General features: G+C 42.0%; 1 protein-coding gene across 1 annotated transcript in view; it reads left to right on the forward strand.

The window, feature by feature from the left end:
* The first annotated feature begins 410 nt into the window (after positions 1-410).
* Positions 411-27027, forward strand: part of LOC119646987 (dynein heavy chain 8, axonemal) — a 61113-nt gene continuing 34496 nt past the window's right edge. Inside the window, exons 1-15 of the mRNA XM_038047703.1 lie at positions 411-1451; positions 6869-7333; positions 7412-7782; positions 7861-7969; positions 8036-8297; positions 13970-14205; positions 14264-14432; positions 14495-14894; positions 14951-15171; positions 24439-24563; positions 24618-24801; positions 24858-25065; positions 25123-25252; positions 25309-25727; positions 25817-26574. Coding sequence (XP_037903631.1) covers positions 411-1451; positions 6869-7333; positions 7412-7782; positions 7861-7969; positions 8036-8297; positions 13970-14205; positions 14264-14432; positions 14495-14894; positions 14951-15171; positions 24439-24563; positions 24618-24801; positions 24858-25065; positions 25123-25252; positions 25309-25727; positions 25817-26574 — 5098 coding nt within the window. The remainder of the gene's footprint in view (positions 1452-6868; positions 7334-7411; positions 7783-7860; positions 7970-8035; positions 8298-13969; positions 14206-14263; positions 14433-14494; positions 14895-14950; positions 15172-24438; positions 24564-24617; positions 24802-24857; positions 25066-25122; positions 25253-25308; positions 25728-25816; positions 26575-27027) is intronic.

Here is a 27027-nt window from a genome sequence, read left to right on the forward strand (position 1 = left end):
ATCATGGACGCAAACCAGTTTCGTTTTAATTGAAAGATCTCTATCCAAATTTAAATCATCTTGGCATATTATTGAATTCATTTTCGAAATAGCTGAAATTCGCAATAATGATAAGAATATTCGAAATTGATTAAAAATTTCGCTGCAATTGTACATCAATAATCAACTGTTGAACAATCTTCGACAATTACGGCGAAATAACCTTAGCTTATCAAATGTCAAACCCTTTTTCGAACTTAGTAGTCCTAGATAAACTCAATATTGAGCATTCTCATTCAACTGCGAACTTTAGTAAGGATAACAATCAACTCATCGAATTATTTTGTTTTAATTAATAAAAATTGTCGAAATACATTAAATAATAACAAAAACGAGCATTTAATCTATTAATTACCGGAATAGGATCGATTATGTCTAATCCCGAAGATGATTCGGGACGGCATCTTAAACGTTTGGCACGAATTTTCGGTGTTTCTAGGCAGCTTCAACGGTTACGGCTCAAACGATCGGCAGCGTCTAAACTTTCAAGGGAAGAGAAAGAAAAGGCTCTAATTGCCCTTGGAAAGGAGCAGAGACCCTTGCGAATAGCACGAATTGGAGCCAATCATCGATATGTGTTGGAAATTGTTGCAGATTTTTTCGGCGTCGATACGGAAGATATTGTTGCAGGAATGCTGGATTCTGACGCTCACATTGACTTGATGGACGATTTGTTTTCAGCAAGAGGTGTGCACGGAGTGATCTTTTTCTATCGCAAAATGTTGGGATATCCCATAAATTCAGGAAGATACACAGTCAGAAATAAGAATCTGACGATAACCCGCGCGGTATGTTTGAACAGCAAAAGTGCAAACCCGACGAAAGCGTGCATTGTCGCTTATCGGACGAACAACGAAAAATCAGTTGAGACTAGAACCATCCCGGAGGAAATTTATTTCTTCAAAATGGGCGGTACTGAGACGGATTCAGCTATAGCTGGCGTGAAGGATCAAGTGCAAAAGGCTTTCTCAGAAGCTGTAATTGCTATTACAGATTATGGCAGTTGTACGGAACGCAATAAGAAGGATTTTATACACAGCCTGAAAAATTTCAACGACTTCATGTCTGCAACGGAAGAGGCCATTAGGACTGGTGTTGTATTCGAAGTTTCCCACGAACTTTACAGAGGACATTTGCTTGTTAATTTCCAAATCGAGGCGACTGCGAAAAACAGGAAACGCGTCGAGCAGGTGGAGGCCTCATTCAAGAGATGGATGAAGCAAATTCAAAGGATAATCAACGAAGGCAGACAATTGCATCGCGATACACCAGATGTGGGCCCGTTGCAAATGCTGGAGCAATGGCGAAGAATGTTAACTCGATACAGATCTGTGGTGGAATTCGTCAGCTCGCAACCTTTTGTTAGTCATTATACGTGTTTGGTGCTATCCAGATCATCAAAATTACTGAAGGTATTTACTTGATAAGTAGTTTTTATTTTTCACCGTTTTAGAATTCACTAGCATATTTTGAGCGAACAGGATAACAATCTGAGCAAATCAATACCCCTTTTGTTTTTGTAATTCATATATCCGTGTATAATTGTTGAAAGCGCGATGAATATATTTTCTTTGCTACTATCCCCTAAATGGACCATAACACGTTGATCATATTTACCTGCCATCGTTGCGGGTTCCCCGAACTATGCTTCAACCCTTTCCAGGTCTCCCAGAAAAGCCTACACTCCTCCTCTCCCGCGTAGAGCACTCCTGATACACTGCCGACCAGGTGAAGCGAAGACCTGAACTTCACAAACTGTTTCAAAATAATCCGCAGTTTTGATGTCGTCAGTGCAGGAGGATCTAGAGCTGTTGGCTTTGCCCTGCTTGAGCGCATTTATGGCCGGGATGATTTTGCTTCTATTCAGGCGAGCAGTCCGTATCCGCATGTTACGGTGAAAACATTTTGTCCACAAGAGGTGTGTCTTCATCTGATGTTATAGGTTCCGTCCTCACGTACTCGAGGAGGGCGATCTTGATCTTTTCTGCAAGGGACTCATCTGAAGTGGTTTCGGCCACGAAGCCTCACAAGAGGTTATCTGGTACCATGGAAACCGGTATGGCCCTCTGAGAGCATATTGAGCATATTCCTGGAGGATGTGTTCTCGGTTCGGTTATTTGCGGTTGGCGTCCTATTGGGAGTTTCATGGTGGTTGTGGTTATGCCTACATCGCGGGCTGAGCTCCTCGGAGCTCAAACGTGGAGTTGCGCTGTACAACTCGGGTGCCGTACCCCTTAGTTGCGGCAGAGGTGTTAGATAGGCCTCGCATCCACTGGTATGAATGCTGAGCCTGCACTCAGTATAAACCAGGACCGCTGTGCTTGTATGGCGGGGCTCTGATTGTGGTCCTAAAATCAATCCGTGTCCGAAGAGGACCGTGGGATTATGCCTACACGGAAGGTACTCACGTTAAACCCCCAGGACTGAGAACTGTGGTGAAGTGTTTCTTCCGCATCTTAGGCTGCTCATAATCGTTGATAAAGAGACAACCGTTAACGTATTTGATCGGATCATTGGAAGATTCCCGACCATCTGTACGTTCTTTCGTGATATGATACATGGTCCCTTTTGTCATGGCGTACGCGATGTTGGGTTTCCCGTAGTTTGCATCGATAATAATAATAATAATCGTTGGCGCAACAATCCATTTGGATCAGGGTCTTGAAGTGTGTTAGAGCAATTCCTTTAAACCCGTACTGTAATCCTATAGTGTACCGTATAGGATTACAGTACCCTTTAGGAGGCAATGTGGTCAGCATTGCGCTCGCCCGAGATTATTATCCTGATTTGACTCAAGTACCCTTTCACAGCTGAGTCGACTGGTATCCGACGTTAAATCACGATACAAAAACCCACTGCCACCTGTGAGATTTGAACCACGACCTTTCGTACGATAGTTTTTTACTCTAACCACTCAACTATCCGGATATGCCTCGATACCGAAACTTCAGCGCATTACGTTCGCCCCCACTCGCAGCGACAATAGGAGCTCTCCATTTCCTACATTTGCCGATCCGTTTCCAAGTTTGAGCAACTTGACTTACACCAACGAAAAGAATATAGAAATAGACCCGGATCTTGCAGTTAATATTTTGGCTGATATCGACTTCCAGAACAATCCGACACCGGATTCATATGTACTTACCAGAGTACAATAGCACAGTGCCACAAAAAGGGAGACGAGTGCTCCCCAGAATCCCACCATTTCACTTCGCTTAACGTTAAAAGGTCCAAAATGTGTCGCTGAAATTCTCGTTGAGTTAGAACACATGAGTATTCTGGAGAGCCTCGATACCGTCGTTCAAAAGTATTCGGACGTTTCGGAATCCAATCATAAACCGTTGATGAGAGCAAAAGGTCATAGACGAAAAAATAATCTGCCTTAGAAAAGTGGTAGCCGTTTTCAAAGCATACAGAAGATTCGAGATTTGTAGGTTGCTGACCCAGAAATTTCTATTCCTTTTAGACGCCGTTGCATGCATTTTTAACTCACAGTTGAATCCTAACGGGATACCCATTTTCCAACTCCAAGCAGAATTTCCCCCACCTACTCCTGGGGCGTCTAGATGTTACACGGCCAATCTCTATGGTATACTTAAATGTAAATTGTTATTGTTGTAGATTTTTGACTATCTGCTTCAAATTTGTGGTCTTTCTTCTTTTACACAAAACGAAACCTTGTTAAAATCAGTTTACTACCTTTTATAGTTTCTATCCATTAAAATCCCAGTTTTCTGGAAATCGGTTGCAGCTTCACACTTAGATTAGGCTAAACTTTACAGTATGCTTGTTTGCTTTTGAAAGAAAAAGTTTGGTATATTTAGCGGCATGTAGGCTTTGTTATGGGAAGTTTCCCGCTGTGGTGCGTGGTTTTGATGCCACAAATTTCTATAACCGTGACTGCTGTTATGAGAGCAGGCGGGCAGAGTCCAGCTGGCTTATATCTTCAAAGCCAGCCCGTAACATTCACAAAGGAAAGCAGCTCTCCCACGCTGCACCTAGAAATCTTTCTGAGGTCCCCAAAGAATGGCTCACCCAGTGTCCGTAGCCTGACTCTAGCTAGAGCTGGGCAATTGCAGAAGAAGTGCATGAGGATCCTCCCTCCTCTCCGCAGCTTCGACAATGCGAATTGTCCGGTATGCTGAGCCTGGTGGCGAGGTCCCCTATGGACCAATGTCCCGTGCAGACTGTCCTAATTTTGTATGCATTTGCACGCTGGCTATGTTATAAGCGGGCTAAATCCTCCTTGACTTGGCACAGGTGGTAAGCGTTCGCCATCTAAGGCCCGCGGCTGCTAAGTAGTGTAAGTAGAATCTGCCCTTGATAGTCGCCAGCGAGACACCGACTGTACCTGTCGAAGGACTGCCAAGAGCAGAGCCTCGCCTGGCCAATACGTCAGCCGGCTCATTCCCCTCTATGTTCCTATGCCCGCAAACCTAGAGGAAGGTGACCTTGGGCGTGCTGTTCAGATTGTTCAGCACTGCCCCATCAGCCTGGAGGATGTCGTCGCTGAGTACAAAGCCTTGTGTTGGTGGCTGCTTCACAGATCCGACTGGATTATCCTGGTACTCAGCATGGATATAATCCAATGCGTAAAATACCCCTCCATCCAATACCGGTCAAGGCTTCCTTAATGGCGTTGGCACTAACGTTGCTGCTAACGTGCTCCCTCTATATCCAAGAAGGCAGCTAGGGTATGCTGCTTGCACTGCAACGACTTCTCAACCGTGCCAATTTCCTCGTGGAGAGCGGTTTCTGCGGATTTGTCTTTGAGGTAGGCATGGTGGAACTTGGAGACGACGCGCTCTAGGATCTTCAACATGAAAGAGGTAAGGCTGATTGGTCGGAAGTCCACCGCGGACTCATGGCCGCGCCCGCCCGGTTTCGTTATGAAAACCACTCGTGTGCGTCTTCAGGACTGTGTACGTATCCTAAGGAGATACAACTCCGGTAAATCTCAACAAGCCACGGCACGACCCTGTTCAGCTGGTTCTGTAGCATGACTGACATTATGCCACCTGGGCCCGGAGATTTATATGCGCAGAAGCTGTTTACAGCCCAGCCGATCATATCCTTGGTAATTATCGATCTGATAGTCACACACGGCTGGGGTGGCCGTAAACCCACTACTCTGACTCACAGTCCTTCCCGCTGGTGGGAAAGTGCGTCGGAACCACCAGCTCCAAGGTTTCACCAGAAGAATCTGATGTTCTCACAATAGTCCAACCAAGACCATCTCTTGGCGGTCTTGATGGCCGACTTGCACTTCTTCAGGCAGTCCTTATCCTTCTTGCTGTATTTAACAGGGCACGAGACATTAAAGGCGGATGCCTTCTCCAGAGCCCTGACCTTTGACTCCAGTTCGTTTGTAGTGCCAATCTTGCCAATTTGCGCACTGGAGAATTGTTCTTAATTACTTGACCAAACTTTCTCTTGGGCTCTTTGAAGGGTTTGAGGACCTCTACGGCGAGATCTAAACTGAAAAGTATCCAACAGTGATCTGAGGAGGATCTCTGGTCAGACACTCTCCAGTTGTCCATCCTAAGAATCCCATTGTCGGTCAGAGACCTCCTCCCCACCGTCACAGGTGTCCGCCCTGAAGAAATGGAAGGTCTGTGTACTGCCCCTGTTACACGCCGATAGGTATATAGTAATAATAAAATTAAAGAATGATTCACCTTTCTCGTTAATTTCCGAGCTGGCCCAAAGTGTATGCCTTGCATTGGTGTCGCTGCCTAGCAACAGGCTGGTCTTCTTTGTTGCTATGGTACTCGTCAAATGTTATAGTTCTCCTGGTGGAGCAGATTGTGAGCCATGCAAGCCGAGGAAATAAACACGTTCTCTGTCCCTGCCTGCTCCAGTTTGACCACGACTGTCACGAGGATACATATTCTAGGTCTGTTCTGATCAGCACCGTCTGTGCTGGGGAATAAATTAAAATATTTGACCGGTTGCCTCCGATCCAAGGCTCCTATATTAGTGCGAGGTCGATGCCTTGATCTAACAGGAAGACAAGAAGATTAGCCGAGGCGCACTTCGAGTGCTGCAGATTTATCTGTGTTACCCTCAGCCCGTCGGACTGTGGATTCTCATCTCCTCCAACAGTTGGCGGCGTCGATTGGATACAGGTCGTCGTCTGGTTTTGCAGAGCGTAAAACTTTCACCTTTGCGTTCTTGATTCCGTACCGCACTCTATAGTTGACCTTTTCCAGTGTCTCCAGGCACTCTCCGTTTATACAGAACAGAAAAGGTTTGTCTGGAGTTCCTCCTCCTTGATAACAACCCAGTCGTCCATGGGAAGCCTAGGGTTTTGAAGGCGCAGGGAATGGACGAGTTTGTCCTTATCCATGCGGATTTTTCAAACTATGCGAAAAAAAAAATCGATTTTTTAAAACGACGACGGTAGAAGACCTCCTTTAGTGTATGTATGTAGACGTCGTTAAAATATTTATTTTTTTTTAAAAAAAAGGACAACCACGTCTTGTTTCCGATTATATATATATAAAGGACCGATTGCTACCTGTAGTCACTTCTAATAACGTTGCTCCCAAGGCAAAAGGTGAGACAGCGTCTGATGGCTGCTTGTACCATGGACGAAACTATCGGTCGTCCTTTTTATAAAAAACTGGGTGTTTAGACCAATAAGAGCGGCCCGTGGACCATAAAAGTGGGAGAAAGTTTTTTCTTAATTGATCCAGTTCGTCATCAAGTGGATGAGGACTCAGGATTCCGTCAATTCCTAAATAAAATTTATTTTTTAGTCTTGATTCATTGTCAACGATTATTTATTCGATTAAATTGTGCCTTTTATAATAACTCTCCCCATCAGCAATGGAAAGATATCGATAATCAAGTAACAGTCGCAATCAATGAAGCGCAGGATAATGTAAGATACATTAGCACGTTGCAAAGATTCTGGGAACCGTTGTACAGACCACTTCCACAAGACATGATAGCTTGCCTTCCCCCTTTGCTAACATCGATACGGAATGTGTGCAGATCAGCACATTTCTTCAATACAACGGAAAATACAACTGGGATCCTCGTCAAAATAACTAATCAGTTAACGCTCTCTTGCCGTTATTACTTACTTGGTAAATCCACCAATATTTGGGATGTCCCGAAACATGAAGTTATCGAGAAAATAGCAAAATGCAATGAGGTTATGCAAAGTTACAAGGATGCCTTCTTCAGTACAGTTTCAGACATGGAACAAAACAATGAGAAACCTTGGGAGCTGTCGCCTGTGTATATATTCTGCAATTTGGAGAAGTTTTTAAAACGGCTTGAAAAGGTGAGTAGAATAAACTAGTGGTGATATTTGGGTGGATTTTCATGTGAAGATTGTCATAAATTGCACTTCTTTGGTCAGATCAAGGATATAGTTAATACAGAAATCACATACCGAATATTGGATAAGATACAAATAAGTGGAATGGAAAAGTTCGCTCGCGAAATAAAGGATTCACTGGAGAAGATAAAGTCAAAGCCTTATAAGCCGCTGAACTATCGCTTAGAAACGTTTGACAAAGATTACGAAATCTTTGTACGAGAAGTGGAAGCGGCTGAGCTACATATGCAAGCCTTCCTAAAAAAGCAAATAGAAGGGATACCTACTTCTGATTCTGTTTTGTTGGTCCTGAAGCGCTTCGAAAAACTGAATCTGGACTGCTTATGTATGGATAGGAGATACCTAGAAGTTGCAGAATTACTTGAAAATGAAATTCTAACATTGAAAGATGTGTAAGTTAAATATGATTGGGTTATACAATATGATTCAACTAAAGAAACATTTTTCTGAATTTTCGTTGTTGTTAACAGGTATAATCAACAACGAAATAACCCACCGATTCCGAAAAATATGCCACCAGTGGCTGGGCGGATCTATTGGATTCGTATGTTATTTAAAAGGATCGACAATGTTATGAACGTAAGTTGTGTGACTTTGATTTTTTTTCATTCCTCTTGTATTACATAGAATTTTCACTAATTTCAGGCAATTAAGGAACGTCCATGTGTAATGGGACATGAAAAATCACAACTGGCTGTTAAGTATTACAATTACATGGCTGGCATTGTTGCACATTATGAGATGACTCATCACAAGGCGTGGTTTGATTATGCTGAAGAAGTTAGAGCACTTCTTCATGTACCTGTTTTTAAAAGAGAAAATCCTAAAGCAAAGTTGGAACTGCAACTTCATCCGGAAATATTCCAACTTATTCGGGAGACAGAATGCATGTGGAAGCTCAATTTGGGTATGTTCTAGACTAGCTTATTTATTTGCTTTTTTGAAAGGGTATGTTAGGTAGGTTATAGTAGGTGTTTTCTTTTTGATGATACAATTTTAAATGATGGTAAAACCGTAGAAATTGCCGTGACGCAAATTTATAATCCGGTTGATGAAGTTCAAAAATACTCAAATGCTCAAATGCTCTTTTGGGTCGACTCGTCTCTGCTATGGTGTCATATCACTCACATGAATGAATTGAGTGACACATTTGAGTCGACTTCCTTATGAATTACACATCTCTCTAGTTCGCGATCTTCTCTTGAATACCCTTTTCAGGTCATATCATATAGCTTTCTGCTGTACCTGATTCGCCATTGGTCATTCTTTCGAATTCTTAACATCTTCCTTTCAAGGGCTTTTAGCGAGTTTTCAGAAGCCTGTGTCCAAGCTCAAGTTTTGTTTCCGGACCTTAACAGGGTATTTTATAGTTACGGAACTTCATCGTCCTACGAATGTATTTTGATTTTATGATGGGGAGGACAAAATAGTATTATTTATTTGGAAGCTGCATTCTCCTGGTTCTCCGGGGTGCATTCACTAATTGTGATATTTTGCCTAGCTGGTATATGTTTTCTAGTTTTCTTTGTTCAGTAACCTTTACTCCCGCCATCTTCATTGTACTGCCGAGCTTCATAAGGAGGAAGCACGATAAGACATTGATGTCATCATCGTATGCTATCACTTACGTTGACATAAGGAGCAGCATATCTTTGGTATCAACAAGAATTTTTCTGACTGTGTGTTCAAGGACCTAGTTGAAGAACATTGGGAACTTAAGACGGTTCCGTGCTATCTAGCAGTTGACTTGAGGCAGAGAATTAGTCGCTCCCGAAATGCATGCATATACGCAATAATAAAACTAATTTTACTATATTCAGAAGCTATTGTTTTTTGTTAGTGCTGTTGCTGATGATTTTGTTTTACCTTTTTGTTTTGTTTTACCTTATTGTTTACTGTTTGACTGTCTGTCCATCTGTCAATTTGTCTGTTTGTCTGTCCGTCTGTCACACGTGTTATTTCAGAAACGGTTACTCCTAATGATACAAATTTTGTATGAATCGTATTTTGCCCTGTCAGTTCGGGTTTAAGAATACACTCAAAGCCTTTCTTGCTTGTCGTAAAATGCGACTAAAAGGGATAGAAATTTGTGGGCTAGCAACCTGCAAATTTTGAAACTCTGCTGCTACCGAAAAGTCAACAACACCCTGGATAGGGACTGACTTCACGGTAATGATCTTTGGCTATCGAAAACGGAGTATGATTGGTTTCTGGAATGAGCGCACGCTCCTCGACAACGGTAGCGAGGGTACTCAGAATGTTGTTTTCTCCAACTTACGGGAATTCCAGCGATATAAACTAGACATTTTGAGCCTAAGCGAAATAAGATGGTGGGACTCTGGAGAGTAATCCTCTTCCTATTGCGGCAATGTGCTTTTGTACTCTGGTAAATCAAGTGGTAGCAGACGTGAACCCGGTGTCGGGTTGCTCCTGACGGCTACTACAAGGCGCGTTCTCTTGACCTGGGAGCCGCTTTTTGACAGACTTCTAACTGGTAGATTTCGGTCCAGGTTAAGGAGCATCACCATTGTACAGTGCTACGCACCAAAGGAGACTTCCGATGTAGTGGAGAAAGATGCTTTTTATGAGCAATTAAACGCGGTTCAGGGGAAGCTTCCTGAAAGTGACATCGTGACCGTGATGGGTGATGTGAATACCAAGGTGGGATCTAACAAAACTTTGCTCGGATATGTGATGGGAAAGCACGGTCTTGGCGAAGGTTCGTGGAATTCGTCAACTTCCACCGCCTCGTCATCGGCGACACACTGTTCGAGCACAGAGCTTTCCATAAGATCACTTGGGTTTCAACTGATCGACGCCGCACGAGCAATTAGATCGGCCATTTCGCGATCAGCAGTAGATTTAGGAGTTGTCTCCTGATTGATATGGGCTTCGAAAGGGATCGCCTTGTTTTCTTTGCTTGCGGTTTGCGTCCGCACTTCTCGTAGGTTTGGGAAGCTGCGACCCCCAAGTTCAATATCACTCATCTGTATGTTGTCGCTCGAGAGTGGGAGAGCTATCTTGCTGATCGAACGGTAGATATACTGAGTAACCCGCCTGAGAATATCGATGAACATTGGGCTGCAATCAAAAGTGCTCGTTTCTCGGGTGCTACACAAGTCATTGGCCACGAATTGGCGTTCAAGATCTCGTTTACTGCCGAATCGTGGAAGTATATCGATGAACGGAAGGGATTGAAGGCTCTATTGACCGCATCGAGTGACGCGTTCGAAATCCGATACTGAGCGAAATTCTGACAAGTCCAGCGTAGTGTGTGTTGTGACAAAAGGGAATATACTATTGCACTGGGCAGGGGGAAGCTGTCGTACCACGCAATGATTTCAGAAGTGTATACCGCATCACAAAAGAGCTTGCATTTGGTCTCAAATGTTTCCATGGTCTTGTGAAGGGCATTAGCGGTCGACTTCTCATCCACGATGATGAGAAACTGAAAAAGTGGAAAGAACACTTCACCACAGTTTTTACCCGTATCACATTCTCTTGTGAATGAAATGACTAATCACCGTAATATGCGGATACGGATTGTTACTCCAAGCAGAAAAGAAAGCATTTTGGCTATGAATGTATTGAAATGGAGTAAAGCCTGGACTTGACGGTCTCTTCGTAGAGTTATTGGTCGCTGCAAATTAATGCAAATCTGCTACTTCTACTCGTACGGAAATCTTGGGAGCCCGAGATTTTGGAAAAGATGATAATAGCCTCTTTCAAACACCTCGAGTAGGTTGATGGCATATGTTTGCTCTCAATCCGAGTCATGGACCTTGGCCAAAGGGCTGGCGATTTGGAAAGAAACACAAGTATCGTTGGACTGAAAATCATCATTGCCAACGGGGTAACAACCGGTAACCGGCCTAGGCTTGCCTTAATAAGCAACTCCAGATATCCCGGTTTTGAGCCGAGTTCCACCAATTCGATATCCCTAAAAGCTGTCTGGCATCCTGGCCTACGCCTTCGTTCCATCTCAGCAGGATCTGTTCGTCTTCTTTTTCTACCATAGATATTGCCCTCATAGATTTTTTGGGCTGGATCATCCTCATCCCACCCACCGCAACTTATTGAGCCGGATTTTATCCACAACCTGAAGGTCATGGTATTGCTCATAGATTCCTTCGTTAGGTACGGAATCGTCCATCCTCATGTAGGGGGCCAGAAATTCTTCGGAGGATTCTCTCGAAAGAGGCCAGGATTTCGCAATTTTTCTTGTTAAGGACCCAAGCCTCCGAGGAATACATGAGGACTGGCAAGCTCATTGTCTTGTAAGAGCTTTGGCCCTACGGTGAGACATTTCGAGCTGACGGAAAATAAACACCAAAAAACCAAGGTTCTCAGTCTGACGGGTCATCATATTCTGCTCATTTGCATTAATGGACAAAACATCGAAGGCGTGGATCAATTCATATATCTAGAAACCGTGGTTTCTGTCGATCGATGGTGGCACCAAACTGGACGCCACTCGACGCCTTAACAGCGCTAGATCGGCTATCGCTGCCTTGTCTAAAATCTGGAAATGCCGTTACCTCAATACCAAGATCAGGTTGAGATTTTTCTGTGTTAATTTTTTTTCTGTGTTGCTATATGGAAGTAGCACATGGAAAGTGACCCCCACTGTCGCTTAAAAGCTCCAAGCTTACATGAACACTTCTCTGCCACGTATTATCGGACTAGGCTAACCTGAATCTATTTCAAAACTTAGTCGACGCATAGGCTTGTCACCAGTGAGTGTTGTGATCGGAAGGCGGAAGTTGCAATAAATAGGTCGCACATCAGTGAGGGGCGACGATTTCATTGCTGGTTGCGCCATGCAGTGGAACTTACTCTCCCAAGATGACCAATTAGTGTCTCGGTTCAAGGGCATTTGGCGTAGAACAGTAGACGAGGAGTTGAAGCGCATTTTAGAGGGTGAATATCAAGCATATATAAGTGAAATATGCAGGAACTGAATGTCGAAGGTCTTACGCAGAACTAGTGTAGCGCAGCGAGATACGGAGTGATTCCCTTCAGGCACAAAATTGACGGAGAATTCTATTGTCTATGCAACGTACATATATTATATATGCATTTAGAGTTGGTTCAGCATATCACACAATATTTGAAGTGGCAGTTCTGGTTGGCTGTCGCGTTATTCCTATTGATTTGCTGCTCAAGAGCGAAAGATAAAAGTAGGAGTCTCAATAATCTAGGCACAAAACGAGAGTCCTCTGAAGTAATAGGAAAAATGGTAAAGTAAAACATCCACGCTCTATTTTTTGTGATGTGTGATGTGAGAAAAACGCTTGAGTCGAGAATTGGCGAATGCAATGTTAGCAACATTGTTGAAAAGATAACCCAAAGCGAAGAGCACAGGAGTATCATATTAGGATTTATTCAAGATATTTTTCGGAAAAAATCTTGATGAAGCATGTGAAAGCCCAATCAAGTAAACTCAGGCTAGATTAAAAGGCAAAGACACGGTAAACTTGAAAAATAGAGCCACCCTGAAGTAATGTGAAAGCGGTTCTGGGGTGGAGAGTTCATTTGGAGAAGATGTATTTAGTCGGCAACTTTTGTGGAAGGAGTCTGACACATAAGCCAGGTGATTACTTGGTTGATGGTACATTAAGCATTTCGTCCATTTTACATGCAAATAAATCGAACGTTTCTTAAAACTTGGCGTATTTAGACTATTCAACTAACTACAGCTCCACTGAATTGCCCGTCAGCGCGTGTTTGCCAGCCCTTTTGCTAGTCAGCACATAATTCTGGGAATGTGAGTCAGGTCCTTGGTACTTCGGATCTTTTCACGTTATTAACAAGAATCACGTCTCTTTAACTGGACGCACCTTAACTTGCGCCGGAATGCTTTATATAATATAGAATTCATCGGTATTGCTTGAAGTAAATTCTTTCCTAGATGTCCTGCGATACTCTTTCGGTCTTGTTCGAACCATGCAAAAGTAGACCTGTCTGCAAACATGTTCGATGTTGGAAGGGGTTCTCGGCGAATTTTCCCAATAACCTACCACCAAAGCCACTCTATTTTTTTTAAAGTAGGTAGAGTGAAGGAAAGGAAGAAAAGGAGAAAATGTTATATTGTAGGAAAAGAAAGAATGAGATAACAGCGGGGCGGATTAACGAGAAAATACCGAAGCCAATCGTAGGAATTGCAGGAATTCTCTAAGTTTTAAAATATGCGAGCATTACAAATTGAACATATTTCTTCCAATTGAGATCACTTGTTGATCGAAAGATGGAGATTTAGTAATCAGATACCAATTTGTCATTTAGGGTACATTTTATAATTAAACCACAGCGATATCAACTGCATGTAATAATCAACGGTCAAAGACCAAGTCAATCAATTCAAGAAACACATTCATTATACATATTTTTCTTAATTTTTTCCCTTGTCTAGTAAAAACATATTTTATTTACTTCGTCGTTAAAGCCAAAAGTATTTCAGATAAAATGAATGAACTTCTAGGAGCTATAATCTACTGTTTGTAATTATAAGTATGCAAGGACCACAATTTTTTGTTGTGTCAATAACAAATAGTTTTCATGTTATACTTTCCTTTGTAGAGGTTCCTGACATAGCTGCAATTGTAACATTCTGTAAAGAAAAGGTCATAAACGCATCCTACGAACTAAAAAGTATATTACGCAGGAACGAAAGACTACGGAATTCAATATCGTCTGTATTCGTTACGATAATGCGTTTCGAACTGAGGTCGTTAGAATTAGCGTTAAAACCAGGGCTATCAACAATTACATGGACCTCAGAAAGACTTCAGGATTTCGTAGCAGAAGCACAAATAGTAAATATCGTTATTTTTTCTGTTTATTAGATACATATAAACAAATACCTCTCCACAGGCCATGCAAAATATAGAGAATTTCTACGAATCGGTTGAACATATCGAACGAGAACGAATACTATCTGTTATGGAGCGGATATCAAATACGAACTTGATGTATCTACCGGATACACCCCTAACACCAAAGACATTCACTGAAGAAAATAGTAAACTTCGTCAAAGTGTTGGTAATATTTAGTGGAATGGACGGTTATGAAGTGATAACTTTTATTCAAATAATATTTCACAGAAAAAATGCTTGAAAACAAATCACTCACAACTGAAAAGGCTACTATTGAACTCATTAATACTTTCGCGGATAAGATAGACTTTCCTGAAGTTGATCATCGAAACCGCCGAGTCTTTCAATTGCCTTTGGAAGAGATTAATGATGAGAATTGGAGATACGAAGCAACTCTTCCTGTTGATAAATATGATTGGATCCTTTTCGATCGTATCTACCACACAGTGTGGTTTCCCTCTGACACTGTACGCAAGAAGTTGTGCTTCAAAGACTATGAAAATATCAATGAGGACATGTTCACGTTTCGAGTAGATTGTATGGACTTATTTTCTCATTTTAATAACAAGATGATAGCTGCTTTAGCCCATAGTTCGAAACAATCTTTGGATATTTTGAGGAAACGTTTGTTCACGTAAAAGATTTAGCTACATATTTTTGGAATTTATATCTAGTTAAAACTAGTATTTGCAGTTCTGCTGCGGGCCACTCGTTTGAGCAGCCTCCATTGCTGACTACTGATATGGAATTGATAAAGCCTTCTTGTGTAATAAACCCAAGCTTGGATGAAATGCAAAGCCATGTCGCAGCAGTGATTCAAAATGCTATTGATGTACATTATGCTGTTTCAAGTTGGGGGAAGCAGGCGAAAACAGCTGCAAGAAAACTAAGGAGAGTAGGTGTCGGTATGTATGATATGCAATTCTATTATATATTAGGTTTCCTTATGAACATATTACATTAAAGTACAATTCTTATATTTTTCCCAAAGTATCCCGCTAATGGAAATTTCTTCCCCGCAAAGTTTTCTCGAATCCAATTTTTGAAAGCTGTCTTTACTTTGTCGTGTGAACTGTAGACTAGCCTTAAGGCCCGCCTATAACAGGACCCGATCGAGAGCTTTTGGGCCAGATGCGTGAAAATGCGCACTGCACGGGACACTGACCTATAGAGAACAATGCCATCAGACTTGGCAAACTCTACAATTCGTGGAATCAGTTCAAACTTCAGGTTTTACAGTGCCTCTCCATTTGTACACGGGCTGGGTGAGCGAGCGATGTTTTGCTAAAAGACTATATCCTTGTTCCCGTCTGTGACATCGTGCACAAATTTTCCGGTATCCCAAGGTTCAATAATAGAGCAGAAACTTAACCATGGATATTTTGATATGCAAAACCTTTTGAGTGATCCGCCAGTGATTTTAATTCAATGGACCATGATATCTTTCCTTATACACCTCGAAAAATTCCTATTATATCTTTTTGCTCTCATGGCAAGCAGAATCGCATTGAAGATAAAAACCAACAGACAGAATATCGATCAATTTATCTATATTGGTAACATTGTTTATGCTGGCGGTGCAACTGAGTTTGATGCCACCGGATGCATTAACAGCGCCAGATCCGCCTACGTGGTTTCGTTTAAAATCTGGATATGCAGATACATCTGTGCTGTTATATGGACGCAGTATATAGAAACTGAATACTACTATTACTCAAGGACTCCAAATCTTGTACCCGCCGTGCCATCGGTGTACTCTGGTCTGAGAAAATCTCGAACAATAAATTGAATCGGCATACGAGCTAAGTACCTGTAGATGTGTTAATTAGAGGACGGAAGTGGCAATAGACAGGTCACAATTTAAGAAAGGATCACTTAAAAACACATGTCGCAGAAAAGTAGAAAAGAATTGTAGGTTTCTCGGGAAAACCTGGGGAGAGCAATAGCAGATTTCGTTGAACCGGCAATTTCGAAACTGCACAAATGTGATACCTTCTGACTCTTTGTTCAGCTACTCGTTCTAAGAACATTTTAAGTTTTTTTTTGTGTATTGTCCTTTAAGGCAATCGCAATTACAGAGTTTTTAGTAAGTAGATGGGATCTTGGGATAGCTTAGGTTGAACTCATTATTTAAAGTTCAAGAAAAAGGCATCGATCTTCAAGGAATATCTGCTAATTGAGATGAGTTAAAACTAATTCCGGTGGTTAGGGATTTACGTAAGGTCTGTTGAGCTATATAAAAAAAAACGATTATTAAAATCGGTGTATTGGTTGTTTGTTTATATGTCTATCTGTCTGTTTCTCATATGAACTTTTCTTGGAAATATAAATATACAGACATATATACATATACAGACCATGAAGTCCCACGCATACAAGGAAAGGCATGGTTTTGTGCGGAATTTAAGGAGAGATCCCCATATATATCATATATATATATATATATATATATATATATATATATATATAATTCAAAAAGCCCACGGACCCTCTTCCCGCCCAACCGGACCGAGGGGCGACCAACCTAAGGATGGGCTGAAGGCAACATCCAAAGGCCCGCATCACAGCGATGATGCGTTTTAACGCAAAGTGTGTGCGACCATGCGAAAATGTATTGCTACATCCCGATTGTCGCAAACACTTCAGCCAATGACGCGGAGGTCCTACACTACAGAGACATGGATCTTATATTGAAGACAGTGCGGATCAAGACTGAAACCCATTAGGTCAGATTGTTACCGGACAGGACTCTTCGGACTATAGCACAGGTTGCAAGGATAACTGCTTTTTGCATCTCCATGTATAGTCCAGCCCTAAGATCGAGCGTTTTCAGCGCTTTATGTAAGTTCTGCGGGACTAATCCCGTCGCTGAAATTATTACTGGGACTACTTGGATCTTTTGTAGTCTCCAAGTCTGCTTCATATCATCTGCCAAGGGGCCGTAGTTCCGGATTTTTTCGTGCTGTTTTTCAACAGTGTTCCGGTCCAACGGTACGGCTACATCGATTATAAAGCACGCTCGTTCTTCCTTCAGAAGCAGAACTAGATCGGGTCTGTTATGATTAACACTGTGGTCGGTGGCAATAGTGTGGTCCCACAGTAGTTTGACCCGATCATTTTCCAAGATTCTCTGCGGAGTATACTTATAGTAAGGATGGTAGGTTGCCACTAAGTTATACTTCAACGCAAGGTTTTGATGGAGAATCTTGCAGACGGAGTTATGACGATTGGTGTACTCGGTACCGCTCAACATCCTGCACGCAGATGTTATGTGCTGGATGGTCTCCTCTTCACAGTTGCATAACCTACAACTGGAGTTGGTGATTGAGGAGTCGTGAAGAATGTACCGTTTATAATTTTTTGTTGGGAGCGAAGCATCCTGGATTGAAGTTAGGAATGCTTCGGTCTCATAGAAAAGTACACCATTTGTCAACCATTTGTTGGAGGCTTCGATGTCAATGCCTGACAACAACAAATTTTTTATATGACCTCCGTGAATGGGTTTCTCTTTCCACATGTCGATCTTCTGTTGGACTGAAGTAACATTCGACATGGGATCCCATTCTCTGCTTCTCAAGTTCAAAGGAGATAATTTATTATCTGCCATGACGGTAGCCTGATGTATTTGGCTAGAGGATTGTTTCTCATAGAAAAACTCACGAAGAGAATGCACTTGATTGTAGTGCATCGTTTTTAAATCAAGTACCCCCCTTCCTCCCTGATGACGTGGGATAGTGATCCTCAATTTTTCGGCAGCTCTATTGTGCATGTTGTTATTTGCAAGAACTACCCTTACCCGTCTATTGACAGATTCTAAATCAGTATTACTCCACTGTATCACACCGAAAGTGTATAGAAGGACGGGAATGGCAAAGGTGTTGATTGCCATGATTTTATTTTTCCCGTACAGCTCAGTTTTAAGGACAAGATCCAAACGCCGCTCAAATTCCCCCAGCAACTTAGATTTAATTATTGCCACAGCAGGTGTTGTTGCTTGCAATATGCCGAGGTATTTGTAGACGTCGTCCGAATCCATACCCTCAATTCGGATGTTATTTTGGCTGTATCCTTCGTTGTCGGTGTGTTTTCCCCGAACAATTGTTTTTATGCGACATTTCTCCAAACCCAACTGCATGCCGATATCCCTGCTGAACTGGATGGTGATGTCCAGCAAGGAGCGAAGTTGGTTCTCGTCTTTGGCATACAATTTGATGTCGTCAATGTACATTAAATGGCTTAAGGTACATTTCGACAATATGCCATGCTTGACTTGGAACCCGTATTTGCTTTCATGCAAAAGATGGGATAGTGGATTCAAAGCCAAACAAAACCACAGTGGGCTTAGAGAGTCGCCTTGGAAAATGCCACGCCTGATTGGTATCTCTCCTGATGTTTGCGAAGATACCGATAGCTTCGTGCTCCAATTCTTCATTACTGTTCTCAGTAGAAGAACAACATTCGGGTTGATTTTATACAAGCGTAACACTTGTAGTAACCACGAATGTGATATGGAGTCAAAGGCTGATTTATAATCGATGTAGGCTGTCGAGATGTTTCGTTTTTGGTGGACAGCCTGCTTTACAGCGACCGTATCGATTATAAGCTGTTCTTTGCAGCCTCGGGAGCCTTTTGCGCATCCTTTTTGCTCCTCAGCTATCAATTTATGAACATCAAGATGTTTTGAGATGTTCGCGCACAGAACTGAAGTGAAGACCTTGTAGATGGTAGGAAGACAAGTAATTGGTCGACATTTTGAAGGGCAAGAGACACCCTGTTCCTTGGGGATGAGGAAAGTTATCCCCTTGGTGAAAAATGGTGGAACTAAATCAGGATCGGCAATCATCTGATTAAATTGATTTGCCAATATCCTGTGAGTGCTCTTGAACCGCTTCAGCCAGAAGTTGTGAATCTTGTCAACTCCTGGCGCCTTCCAGTTACCTGCCTTGTCAAGGACTGCTTTAACGTCGACTTCAGTTACGTCAGGCATGGTCATTTCGGGGAGGGCCTCGCATGAACGCATAAGGTGTGGGAGCCACGCTGCTTCTAAATTGCAACGACTGGATTCGCTCCAAACACTTCTCCAGAAGTCTTCTGCCTGATCCAGATTGAGGTTACTTTCCCTACCTGAGTTGATGAGATTTTTGTAGAATCCTCGTTGGTTCTGGAAGAACAAGGTGTTGTCTGTCCTTCGCTGAAAGCTTTTCTGATACCTACGGATGCGATTGGAGCATACCGCGAGTTTCTGCTTCAGCACCTCGAGGATTTCTTCGATTGGCATATCATTGGACAAATGGTAGTTTCCAATGATGTTCGCAACGCATCTGTGCACTCTTGGTGATGGATTTCCAAGGAGTGCTTGCGTCACACGACCAATCTCCTTTCTCAACTTTTCGACTCTTTTGTTGAGTCGAAACACCCAGAACGGTAAAGTCCTTCTGCGCATACCTCTGTTATTCGCTCTAAGATGTTGGTTATGGAGACGAATAACTGTGGCAGCTGCAACGTAGATCAGGCTGTGAACCTCTGTAGCAGTAATCTCGCTAGCCAAACGATCAGCCAAAATTCTGTCAACGGCAGCAATGATGTTAGTAGTTGCCGAAGTATACTTCAGTTTTGGGATCTTTGGCCTAGCGTCTGGGAGAATCTCAGCATACTCTGTGAATGCGACCTGGAATGCGGTCAAAGCCTCATTATAAATTGGGTCGACATCCCCAGTTACTAAGCTTCTCCTGACTACTGGATTCATGGAGTGCCTTACAGGTGGAGTACTTGTGTTACTCCTTTGACTAGTCCGGTAATTTGATGACTCCAACCCGAGCTCAAGTGAAACCTCTTGGAAGATTTGTTGCCTAGTTGGTAAGGCAACTCGGTTGTTATTCACGATCACTCGGTACTGGTTGACGACGTTCTGTTCCGGAACATGACTTAGCTCCGGAAATCGGGTTATGAACGCGTCATGTAGTCGATGTCTGTACCCTGATGGATTCCGTTCCAAATCCGTGACACGGTAATAGGCGCGGACGATAAATTCGTTGAGTTGGTTCGTCCAAACCATACGACGCCTAGGTCTCCCGTCCCTGGTGGTTGACGGCATAACCGCCAAAACATCCAAGGGCGAAGAGCCGCTCTGATGTTGTTGAACGACCCTTAACCGTGTTGGGTACTGTCTTCGTGTCCCTGGGGTCCCATTTAAAGAATTTAAACCAAAGTCCCCAATTTTATTCCCACGAGTAATGGGGAACCAGTCAGCCCTGCAACAGAGCCCCAATGTTGCAATGCCCCATGGTTACCTCCAAAGGTAGGGAAGGTATTTGGAGGGGAGCCGCTAAAATACAGTGTAACGTCACTGCAATTCATCCGATAGGCGCGTCGATCCCTTCACCCCGGATTACGGATTTGTTAAGGAGGTTTACTCCCCCTTATATATATATATATATATATATATATATATATATCCGGAACTACGGCCCCTTGGCAGACGATATGAAGCAGACTTGGAGACTACAAAAGATCCAAGTAGTCCCAGTAATAATTTCAGCGACGGGATTAGTCCCGCAGAACTTACATAAAGCGCTGAAAACGCTCGATCTTAGGGCTGGACTATACATGGAGATGCAAAAAGCAGTTATCCTTGCAACCTGTGCTATAGTCCGAAGAGTCCTGTCCGGTAACAATCTGACCTAATGGGTTTCAGTCTTGATCCGCACTGTCTTCAATATAAGATCCATGTCTCTGTAGTGTAGGACCTCCGCGTCTTTGGCTGAAGTGTTTGCGACAATCGGGATGTAAACAATACATTTTCGCATGGTCGCACACACTTTGCGTTAAAACGCATCATCGCTGTGATGCGGGCCTTTGGATGTTGCCTTCAGCCCATCCTTAGGTTGGTCGCCCCTCGGTCCGGTTGGGCGGGAAGAGGGTCCGTGGGCTTTTTGAACTATATTCTCCGAAATATCAAAGGATCTTTCCTTCGCGATTAGTACTTTGCGAAATAGCTCTCAGATTTGACATAGGCTGCAAAGTAGGCGAGTAAGGGATACACAATTTTACTCTTTCAAATATTCGAAGGATTTCTGTTTACACACAATTTGTTACGATGCGAGTGTGGTGTTTTAAGCCAGCGCTTGCTGGTAGATCCGCTGAGGGTGCTGAAAAGGCGGCTTGGCTCCCTTTTCAATCGTATGTCCAGCAGCCATTTGCCCTATGAGAATTTTGGGCACAGCTCCGGTCAGTTTCGACTCCGCCTCCTCATCGACCAACTGTAGGTAGACAGAGGCTTCTTTAAAAGCCATATCGAGATAAAATTTGATTCACAATTTACAACAAAAAAAAAAGATGTGTGAATTTGCGGTATTTATGCTCCTTCCCAACTCCCAAGAAACGTCAGTACACATAAAAAAATCTCCCATGAAGAAGAAAGTCGACGGCCACCCGCCGACCCAGTAAATCAATCAACTCAAAGCTTTAATAAGGAATATGAAAGGATAGGTTTAGGAAACTCTACGTTTTATGAGGAATCTGATCGGAATCGCAAACCTAAGTCCCATCTAGACTAGGGATGAGGTAACAACGCGGCCATCCTCCTAACTTTGACTAATCCGGTCGAAACTGAAAGCTACAATTCAAACTAGATACCCACAAAGTCAACAAAAACGCGTCAATGAACTTTAATTTTTGATATATGTTGAGTCAATAATTTGAGCTAATTCCTCGTCGGATGGACAAGTGAATGGATAAGGTCCATTCTACTTGTTTCTTTCTACATCCTTCCCTTTCGCACCCTGGTAATAATTTCAGACGGCTATGCAGAGGAATCCGCTGAAGAGCCCTGTTTTGAGCATGAAGCTCGAACTTAGAAGAGGAGGTTCACCTAGTGAACAAAATTTTCCTAATTTCTTTTAGGCCTCAGAGTATTCGCAAACGAAGGAAGCTCTGATCCTAATACCATCAAGATTGAGGGAAAGCCCCCTTTCGGGCTCCACGTTGGGCGCCAACTCTGTTACGTACGCAACAACTCGGCTCACCGTTGACTGCCATCGTAACAGAGCTGGCGCCTAATGTGAGGCTCGAGTTGTTGCGTACGTAACAAATTCCCAAAAAATTTTTGGCTTGCCTGTGTACCCACTAAATCACTTCAAAAAAATATATATAAATAGACTATAATTTCGGGGAGCTAAATCCACTTGAAGTCAAGTAGTTAACATCAACATGGAGAAACACGAAATTAGAGATGCTCATCAGACACACACAGCAATTTGTTGGAGACAATGGGGGACTCTGCTCTTCTATATTTCAGAGTTGTACGCCAAGTTTATCAGATCATCCCCTGAAAATTAACATCGCAAAGGACGCCCATCCACGTCCCTCACTGCAGAGAACTTCTAGATGTTTCGTCGACAAATCTAAGAGTTGCAATCAGGTATATGGCTGGACATTTTTATGAACGAAATGCACATGAGAAAGATCTCTACCCGTTGGGTGCCGAAAATGTTAACCGACGAGCAAAAGAACAATCGAGTCGACATTTCGAAGAAGAATCTTGAAAAGTTTCAAGCGGATCAGATACATTTTTTATCATGTTTTGTGACCAGGCATAAAACCTGGATTCACCATTTTGATCGGGAAAGGAAACAATAATTCACAACTTGGAAAGGTTCCCCGTCACCGACGTCGAAGACATTCAAACTTATGGCATTCGTTTTCTGGGACGCTGGAGGAGTAATTATAGTGGAATATTGGAATATTTGGAAAAGGAAACTATGTATTATCAAGAGAAAAAAGCACAGCAAACTGCTAGCTGAAGTCTGGTTTCATCAAGATAACACTTCTGTTCATAAAGTCGATGCCTGCCATTCGAGAAATGGGATTCAAACTGCTGGAATACCTATCTTATTCCCGGTGACTTCTATCTCTTTCCCCGGCTCAAGGAATACCACCGAGCCATGAAATTTAAGACGAACTCTAATCAAATTTGAAGTGAGATCAAACTTTCTGAAAATTATCTAGACCTTAAAGTATAGTTTATATCGACCTCTATTCAAATAAATTTAATAATATCATTATATTTTCGACATCTACTGGAAAACCTCCTTAAATTCATCTTAGGATTACAAATCCAAATTTAAAGCACCATACATGGCATAATAATGGAAAGTTTGAAGGGAATCTTATCATTATCAACAAAGTTATGGTAGGTCATTTTTTCCCCCTTTTTTCAGACTAAAATGTTCTCACTACAGAGGCCTAAAAACTTTCAGCAATACGCAACTGGCCATTTCTTCTGATGCGGTGTGAGCACTCATCTTCGCATAACTGAGGCGTGCTAAGATGGTCATGCAGAAATATCCAAATGGTTGGGTTGGAGTGATACTGCAATATTTTTTGGGAGACGTTTCTTTTTGAAACGGGCATATGCCAATGTTAAGTTTGTAATTTTGTCAATGTTTTTCATAGTGGCAATTTCCACGCAACGTTCCGGCTTGAAGTCGTATTATAACGAATTTTCGTCTTGCTTAAAAAAGTTGTGCCACTTGAAGGCCTGACGAGAGAGAGAGAGAGAAGGAGGTGATTGCGCATTATCCACATAGTTTTGACCTCGGATAAGGATTTTTCTTCCATGCCCTGGTATTACGCCGTCTACTGTTCTAAACTACTAAGAATCATTTCTATCCTCAATATAGGACTTATGTAATTTCTTGAAATTGAATAATCAACCTTATTTTGTTAACCTTTCTATTCCGATCTGTAAAAAAACTCGGTGGGTCGCAGAGAATCTTCTCATTTTCTAGCCCCTGCTTTTCGAAAAGTTGCTCGATTTCCTTCTTAGGAACGCTATTAAACATCGATTTGTGTTTTCTGAAGTTAACAAATGTGCGGCAGTTATCTCAATATTGACCACATTTGGTTGATTTTGCTTTATTGCCTGGTATACAAATTTTTTCTTTGGAAGACAGACTAGGTTTCTTGTCTTAGGAATGCAAGTGGACTGAAGGCGCAATTTCCCAAGGGTTTTTTGCATGTCTATCAGGGGAGAGAGCGAAAGGGGCTAATTCTCCCGATCCCGGAGTGCCATCCCCTCCATTCCAAGAACTTTTTGACCCTGCGTTAATAATTGCATGTTTAAACTCACTGTCAGTGCTTCTCCACTAATACTATTTATTGGAATTTTTCAGATGAAATTCGTCACGAACGATCATTTTACAAAGCTGTAGCTGAACATAAAGATATTGTTCGTGCCATGCAGAACTTTTCCGGCGGTTTGCATATTTATCAAGTGGATATCTCAAAAGCTTTGAAAGTATGTTGGATTTTCGAATATAGTTTAACTCAATATTACTGTTTTCTTAACTAGGATACATATGCCGATTTCCAGTATCTTTGGGCTGAAGATCGTTCGGATCAAATCGAGGAGTTCGTGAAAGGAAACCCTCTCACAGCAGATATTCGAGAAAAATTCATTGAATATGATACTCGTACTCAGGACATTGCTAAAATGAATAATACAATAATTATTGGACCGATCGAAATCAGATTAGGTACTGGAGTTTATGAAATTAATGCCATGATTTGTTCAACAGTTCATTTATTTTAGATAAGGCGATTTCTTCATTCGTGGAAGAATCGAAGAAGTGGAAGCTAATTTTAGGCAAACTATTAGGGGCCAACTATAAGAAACAATTGGATGAAATGGTCGACTTTATAGCGGATATGGAGAATATCTTGAGCAAACCAATTAAAGATTTAGACGATGTTCGAATGGCAATGAACTGTCTTGAAAAAATTCGCGACAATTTTATCCAGTAGTCATAGTGTAGATTGGTTAAATTCAAATTAATATATATAATTTGTATTTCTAGAATGGATATGGACCTTATTACTATGGTTGAAACCTATCACATGTTCTCAGATTTTGAAATCCACGTTCCCAAAGAAGATTACGAGAAGGTCGATAGCTTGCAATTTGCCTTCAACAATATGCTTGAAAGTGTAAGGTTGCATCTACAATATTCTTCACTGGTAGGCTAAATTTGTAATTGTTCCAGGCTAAGAAAGTATCAGCTGATATAGCTGAAATGGAAGGTCCACTGCTTGCTGAACTTATGCAAGGAATCGAACAATTCAATAAAGAACTCAACGAATTCAATACGGACTACGAACTGAAAGGGCCAATGGTGGAAGGTATCCCTGCCAAAGAGGCTAGTGATCGTGTGTTCTTGTTTCAGAATAGATTTGATGAGCTCTGGCGTAAATTCGAGATGTACAGCAGTGGAGAGAAATTATTCGGAATGCCTATCACGGACTATCCAATTTTGCACAAAAGGAAGAGAGAGTTCAACTTCCTCAATAAGCTTTATTCATTGTATATCATTGTATTGAAAACTATCGACGACTATTCAGAAATTCCGTGGGCTGAAGTTGATATTGAGAAGATTTCAGGAGAGTTAGCGGAGTTCCAGTTGAAGTAAGCTTTCAAAAATTTTGTTCGTTTCGGGAAGAGTCAGCCTTCCTGGTTAATTAATGTTATAGCTCCATTTTACACTCTACATTCAGATGTCGACGATTACCTCGTGGCATGCAAACCTGGCCTGCTTACATAGACCTCAAAAAGAAAATCGACGATTTCAATGAAATGTGCCCACTTTTGGAACTAATGACCAACAAAGCGATGAAGGAACGCCATTGGGAACGTCTCAGCAAGATGATGAATATGACATTTGATGTTACTAGTCCTAAGTTTACTTTGGGCAAACTTCTACAAGCGCCGATTCTGAAATTCAAGGATGATGTTGAAGATGTTTGTGTGGGAGCTGTTAAAGAACTTGAGATTGAAGCTAAGCTCAAACAAGTTATAGTTGACTGGTCCTCAGTTAATCTTCAGTTAGCACCGTTTAAGACTAGAGGTGAACTATTGCTCAAAGGCGGTGAAACCATGGAGATTATTACCAGCTTAGAGGACAGTTTAATGGTTATGAATTCATTGGCTACGAATCGATATAATGCACCTTTCAAAAAGGATATCATGACCTGGTTATCGAAAATTGTCAATACTGGTGAAATATTGGAGAAGTGGCTTCAAGTCCAAAATCTGTGGGTTTATTTGGAAGCAGTATTTGTGGGAGGCGATATTGCCAAACAATTGCCTGCCGAAGCTAAACGGTTTTCAAATATTGATAAGAATTACGTAAAGATAATGTATAAGGCTAGGGAAGTCCCCAATGCGGTTGATTGTTGTACGAGTGATGACACCATTGCAACGGTGTTAAATTTCCTGTTGAACCAGTTGGAAACATGCCAGAAGTCGTTAACAGGTGAGTGTATTGTTTTTGGGTATAATTTCAGTAAAGTTTGGCAGTTTAGTCCAGCATAAGGATGGTGATACGAATAACATGACCCCAGTCAGCCGTCAAGTGCCTTCCATTTGGCTTTTGAAATTCATGGAACACATCAGGGCTGTTAACAATTTTTCCCCCAATGAATTTGGTACTCTACTCATCTATAGCGACTGTTTTCGCGAGCTGCAAAGCTGCAACCAACTCTTTAGGCCATATCGAGTATAGGACAACTATCTCGGAACTTCATTTACATAATTGCATTTGTATAATTTTTGAAAATACTTTCAAAAAGGATATTTGCTGAACATAAGATTTCTTTCATAAGCCGAAAATCTTTTCAGCGCCAATAGTCTTTGCATTCGTATCTTATTTACCTTGGCAGATATATGGTTGCCATAATCCCCTAAACATAACCCATTTCCCGAAAGG

The sequence above is a fragment of the Hermetia illucens genome, chromosome 1 (genome assembly GCF_905115235.1).
Source record: "Hermetia illucens chromosome 1, iHerIll2.2.curated.20191125, whole genome shotgun sequence".
NCBI classification, from domain to species: Eukaryota; Metazoa; Arthropoda; class Insecta; order Diptera; family Stratiomyidae; genus Hermetia; species Hermetia illucens.